Here is a 6,519-nt window from a genome sequence, read left to right on the forward strand (position 1 = left end):
TCTGTGAACATCCTCCTTCAGATCGACATCAAGCTTCGCCTTTATTGTTTTGAAAATGTGACACTTATTGTAACTTTAATGCTTCTTTGATTTCATGTTGATTTTGGTATATCTGCTTTTCCACACAGAAATTCCTGTTCAGTGAAGCTCCTCCCACAGCAATCACATCATCATCAGTGAAGCTCCTCCCACAGCAATCACATCATCACCAGTGAAGCTCCTCCCACAGCAATCACATTATCATCAGTGAAGCTCCTCCCACAATAATCGCATCAGTGAAGCTCCTCTCACAGCAATCACAGTATCATCAGTGAAGCTCCTCCCACAATAATCACATCATCAGTAAAGCTCCTCCCACAAAAATTACATCATCATCAGTGAAGCTCCTCCCACAGCAATCACATTAACATAATTGACGCTCCTCCCACAATAATCACATTATCATCAGTGAAGCTCCTCCCACAATAATCGCATCATCAGTGAAGCTCCTCCCACAACAATCACATCATCATCATAATCAGTTAATCTCTTACTAAATCAATCACATTAACATTAGTGAAACTCCTCCCACAACAATCACATCATCACCAGTGAAGCTCCTCCCACAACAATCACATCATCATCATCATCATCAGTGAAGCTCCTCCCACAACAATCACATCATCATTAATGAAGCTCCTCCCACAACAATCACATTATCATTAGTGAAACTCCTCCCACAACAATCACATTATAATTAGTGAAACTCCTCCCACAACAATCACATCATCATCAGTGAAGCTCCTCCCACAACAATCACATCATCATTAGTGAAGCTCCTCCCACAACAATCACATCATCATTAGTGAAACTCCTCCCACAACAATCACATTATCATTAGTCAAACTCCTCCCACAACAATCACATCATCAGTGAAACTCCTCCCACAACAATCACATCATCAGTGAAGCTCCTCCCACAACAATCACATCATCAGTGAAACTCCTCCTACAACAATCACATCATCAGTGAAGCTCCTCCCACAACAATCACATCATCAGTGAAGCTCCTCCCACAACAATCACATCATCAGTGAAGCTCCTCACAAGTGAAGACGAGCATCAAATCATCAAAGAGCTGAAATCTGTAAAGACTGAGTTTATTAAAGAGGACCGAGAGAAGATGAGAGATCCAGAACCCTGCAGAATCAAACACTCTATAGATACTGAAGAACAAACAGGTTGGTGATTATTATTTATTCATTCATTAATAATGCTGACGGTTATGGGTCACGTGACACGCTCGAGGTGGATGGCAGCGTAGTTTAACACTGCTTGCAGCAGCACAGTTTATTCATCCTTAATAATTTTAAGTGGCTAACTCAACAACTTTTGATCTCTAAGAAGTAGAGAAGAGCTTTAGCTACAGAAATATGGCTTGTAGGCAGAAAACGGTCCAATCGAGCATAAAAAAGGCTCTGAGAGGCGGTGATCCAACTCTAAATGTCTCCGGTGATGACAATACAGCAGCTCCTCCAACTGACGCTGACAAAACCCCGCGAGCTGCTGAGGACATCGCAAGCATCTTTAACATTTTAAAACAAATGCGGGTAACACTTTAGAATACTGTTTTATAGTTGATGACAATAACTAAACAGAAACAAATGACTAATACACTATTAACATTCTAGTAACTACTATTAACTAACAAGAAACTCAGATTAACGATTTAGTAACTAATAGCACTTATGGGCGCTATTCAAATTTATATTCTATAATATTTATTCCAGTGTTTTGTACCTGGAGATGACTTGAAAAACACACATTTAGCAGAGTTTGAGTTTATTGTGTTTACATTTCTGCTTTTTATTCAACTTATAAGATATAAGAGCTTCGAGTTTGAATGAAACATACACTGCCTGAAAGTTTAGCGCTTTAAAGGGTTAGTTCACCCAAATATGAAAATTCTGTCATTAATTACTCACCCTTGTGTCGTTTCAAACCCGTAAGACTTTCGTTCATCTTCAGAGCACAAATTAAGATTTTTTTCGATGGACTCTGGAGCTGTCTGACCCTTCATAGACAGCAACTCAACTGAAATGTCCAGAAACGTAGTAAGGAGATCTGTAAATTAATTCATGTGACATCAGTGGTTCAGCCACAATTATACAAAGCTACGAGAATACTTTTTGTGTGCAAAAAAAAAAAGACTTTATTCAACAATTTGTCTTCTCCGCATCACCCTGGTGCCATTTTGGAGAATATCTCAGCTGTGTCACGTCACTTTAGCTCCAGGAAATCTTCCGGAAGGCCTCTGATTTTTTTCGGGTTTATAGGACGGGTGGCAGCCCTTGAAAAACTCTCCTATCGTTTGCATTGGAGGATTGATATTTATTTTGAGAAATGGGGGACATTTTTGTATTTCTGTAATCCATAGCATTAGTAACATGTGAGGAGACAAATAATGGTCATGGTGAATTTTAATTAGCTCACAGTGGAAACTTGTGGTGTAGACAATACCCCTGTTTTTTTTTTTTTTTTTTTTACCTTATACTGTTGTATTTACTCACTTTTTTTTATAAAAAAAAAACTATTTTGTTTTATGTATGTTTTTGTGGGTTGTTTATATGTCACTTACGATTGCAAATAAAAAAATCAATAAAGTACAAATCATAAAAAAAAATAATGCTGACAGTTATAAAGCTTCAGGCAGTTTTATATTTTGTTTTGATGTAACAGGAAAAATATTTATAATTATTTTTTAATAATTAATTTTGCTGAAGAATCAAATAATAAGGGACACTTCCTATGAACTGGGTCCAACCCCGGATGCCAGATCCTGTCAGAAAATATCCATTTTGTCTGGTGTCTGAACAGTGGAATAGTCAGCAGGTTATCAATACCCAAAACACATTAACATTAAGTCTTGTCTGGTACCAAAACTGTATTAACCGTCTTCTATAAACCAAGAAGTTGACTGAGCAAAGCCAGAGAAAAGCAGATGCAGGAGACGAAGGGATGATACGACATAAAATAATGAATAAATTCTATAATAAAATGATATAAGTAGTAAATGATAAAAAAATAAACAATACATTACATAAATGACTAACGATTATAAATTATTATATGAATAAATGATTATAAATTAATAAAAACATAACACAAACGTATGGTTGCTTTCTTGATGCAACACACAGTTTGTATTTGAGGATCCTCAGATCCTTCATGTTGTTGATCAAACATATTTAATAGTTCTCCTTATAGAAACATGAGGTTTGTGCCTATAATATTTAAAAACTAATAATTTGAAGATCAGTGTACCTCATTCATGACAAGTTTCAGGGAAGTATCATTTATAAAACTGCATCAAATAGTGAAGATTTTTTTTTGTGATTTTGTGTTTTTTGTTTTGTTATATGTTTTTTTTTGTGTTTTTTATTTCTCCTGTCTATTCAATTTTTTTAAAAAGGAGTTGAATTAAAATGTACCATTTTTACTTTTGTTTCAGAGTTGATTGAAGACAATGAGATGAAAGAAGAATTGAGTGAAGTTGAGGATAAAAATCAGGTCAGGAGTGGAGAAAAACCCAAAGAGAAAGTTTTAAAGAAAAGAAGAGACAAGACCTGCATTCAGTGTGGAAAGAGTTTCACATACAAACAGTACCTTGAGCGTCACATGAGAGTTCATACTGGAGAGAAACCATACACATGTGATCAGTGCGGGAAGAGTTTCACACAATCATCAGTCCTTAAGGTACACATGAACATCCACACTAGAGAGAAACTGTACACATGTGATCAATGCAGCAAAACATTTTTCTGTGCTTCAGTCCTGAGAAATCACATGATAATTCATACAAAGGAGAAACCACATTCATGTCATTTGTGTGGCAGGAGTTTTTCACTTCTACAAAATTTGAAAAAACATCAGAAAATACATACTGGTGTGAGAGAGTACATGTGCTTTGAATGTGAAAATACTTTTACTACATCGGACCATTTAAAACTGCATGAGAGGATTCACACTGGAGAGAAACCTTACAAGTGTTCACACTGTGAAAAGAGATTCATTCAGTCAACACATCTGAAAACACATGAGAGGATTCACACTGGAGAGAAACCGTACACATGTGATCAGTGCTGGAAGAGTTTCTCACAATCAGCAAGTCTTAAGGAACACGTGAACATCCACACTAGAGAGAAACTTTACGCATGTGATCAGTGCGGGAAAACATTTTTGAGAGCTAAAGACCTGAAGCAGCACCTGAGAGTTCATACAAAGGAGAAGCCACATTCATGTTCTTTGTGTGGAAGGAGTTTTTCACTTCTACAAAATTTGAAAATACATCAGAAAATCCATACTGGTGTGAGAGACTACATGTGCTTTGAGTGTGAAAAGACTTTTACTACAGCAACCTGTTTAAAACTGCACCAGAGGATTCACTCTGGAGAAAAACCTTATAAGTGTTCACATTGTGACAAGAGATTCAGTCAGTCATCAAATCTAAAAACACACAAGAGGATTCACACTGGAGAGAAACCTTACAAGTGTTCACACTGTGTCAAGAGATTCAGTCAGTTAGGACATCTGAAAAGACATGAGAGGATCCACACTAGAAAGAAACTGTATCACTAGGTTTGGGTACCGAAACCCGGTACCAATATGGCACCAGTATGTACTAGAACAACTCAGGAAATGAGAGAGCCTGAGGAGTGTGTGAATGCAGTAATTACACTTGCTCTGACAGCAGCAGGTAGCCTACCATTAGCTAGCTAAGCTAAACATGCTTAAATTAAACTGCCTAAAGTTAAACTTCCCTTGTATTCACATTTCTAAACCTGTTTATTGCACAACACCAGTCAAATGCTTCCTTTTGTTATCTGCTATGGGTACTTGTCAAAAAATAAAGCGGAAAAGATGTTGTATACTGTAAAAAAGGCTATGTCGATTAGCAATGGAATTTAAATATACTAAATTATGAAAATACAAGCGATGGCTTGAATAACACAGATAAACTACACATTGTTGCAAACGAGTGTTTATTGTCTTTGTTTTTAGAATTTAAAATGTTTATATCTTCTGTTTACTCAGTTTGTCCATATTAGGGATTTCCTGGAGCGTCATTAGTTCTGTTGCTTCTGTGATGTACAGTGCATGAAGTTTATGAACCCTTTACAATTTTCTGTATTTCTGCATGAATATGACCCAAAACATCATCAGAAGTCCTGAAAGTAGACAAAGAGAACCCAATCAGTCAAATGAGACAAAAATATTACATTTATTGAGAAAAATGATCTATTGTTACATATCTGTGCATTGCACAAGAATCTTTGCTTTCAGTATCTGGTGTGACCCCATTTTTCAGCAATAACTGCACAACATCTTTTGGGACTTTCAGCCCATTCCTCAGTACAGAGCCACTTCAACTCTTGTGCTGTTGGTGGGTTTCTTCCTTTGAACTGCTTGCTTCAGCTCTTTCCACAACATTTAAATTGGATTAAGGTCCATACTTTGACTCGGCCACTCCAAAACATTAACTTTGTTCTTCTTTAACCATTCTTTGGTAAAACAACTTGTGTGCTTGGGGTCGTTGTTTTGCTGCATGGCCCACTTTCCTTTGAGACTCAGTTCTGGGATAGATCATTTCCTTTAGAATTTGCTGGTATAATTCAGAATTAATTGTTCCATCAATGATGGTAAGTCATCCTGCCCCAGATGCAGCAAAACTGTCCCAAACCATGATACTGTACTACCACCACCATGTTTTACAGATGGGATAAGATTTCTTATGCTGGAATGCAGCGTTTAACATAACGCTTCTCATTTAAAACAAACAGTTCTATTTTGGTCTCATCTGTACACAAAACATTTCTCCAATAGCCCTCTGGTTTGTCCACATGATCTTTAGCAAACTGCAGATGGGCAGCAATTATTTTTGGAGAGCAATGGCTTTCTTCTTGCAACTCTGCCATGCACACCTTGGTTGTTCAGTCTTCCCCTGATGGTGGACTCATTAACATTAACATTAGCCAATGTGAGAAAGGCCTTTTAGTTTACATTACATGAAAGTTTACATTTACATTTAATCATTTAGCAGACACTTTTATCCAAAGCGACTTACAAATGAGAACAATAGAAGCAATAAGACCAACGAGAGAACAACAACAGTATACAAGTGCCATGACTAGTCTCAGTTAGTCTAGCACAGAACTCGTAGCTATGTTTTTTTTTCCAAGAATAGAATTGAATAGAAAAGAAAAGGAAAGATAAGTGCTAGTATTAGTTGGTCAAGAGCTGGTGAAAAAGATGTGTCATTAGATGTTTTTTGAAAATGAGTAAAGACTCGAATAGAGAATTCGAATTGAGATCGGGAGGTCATTCCACCAGCTGGGCACAGTCCAGGAAAAGGTCCACGAGAGAGATTTTGAACCTCTTTGGGATGGCGCCACAAGGCGTCGTTCACTTGCAGAGCGCAAACTTCTGGAGGGCGCATAGGATTGAATTAGTGAGTTTATGTATATTGGTGCCGCGCCTGTGA

The 6,519-nt window shown here is 37.1% G+C and overlaps 1 protein-coding gene across 1 annotated transcript; it reads left to right on the plus strand.

The window, feature by feature from the left end:
* Positions 1–1,161: 1,161 nt before the first annotated feature.
* On the plus strand, positions 1,162–6,088 carry LOC109054704 (zinc finger protein 239-like). Its single transcript, XM_042721124.1, has 2 exons — positions 1,162–1,219; positions 3,484–6,088. Exons 1-2 carry the CDS (start codon positions 1,162–1,164, stop codon positions 4,614–4,616), a joined length of 1,191 nt encoding a protein of 396 aa, XP_042577058.1. The 3' UTR covers positions 4,617–6,088.
* Positions 6,089–6,519: the final 431 nt, after the last annotated feature.

The sequence above is a fragment of the Cyprinus carpio genome, chromosome B3, assembly GCF_018340385.1.
Source record: "Cyprinus carpio isolate SPL01 chromosome B3, ASM1834038v1, whole genome shotgun sequence".
NCBI lineage: Eukaryota > Metazoa > Chordata > Actinopteri > Cypriniformes > Cyprinidae > Cyprinus > Cyprinus carpio.

Bases quoted from the DNA above. Each gene is read 5' to 3' on its own strand.
- LOC109054704 (XM_042721124.1), top strand. From the start codon at position 1,162: ATGAGAGATCCAGAACCCTGCAGAATCAAACACTCTATAGATACTGAA. The intron at 1,220-3,483 runs GTTGGTGATTAT...TTTTTACTTTTG, and splicing joins AGATACTGAAGAACAAACAG to TTTCAGAGTTGATTGAAGAC.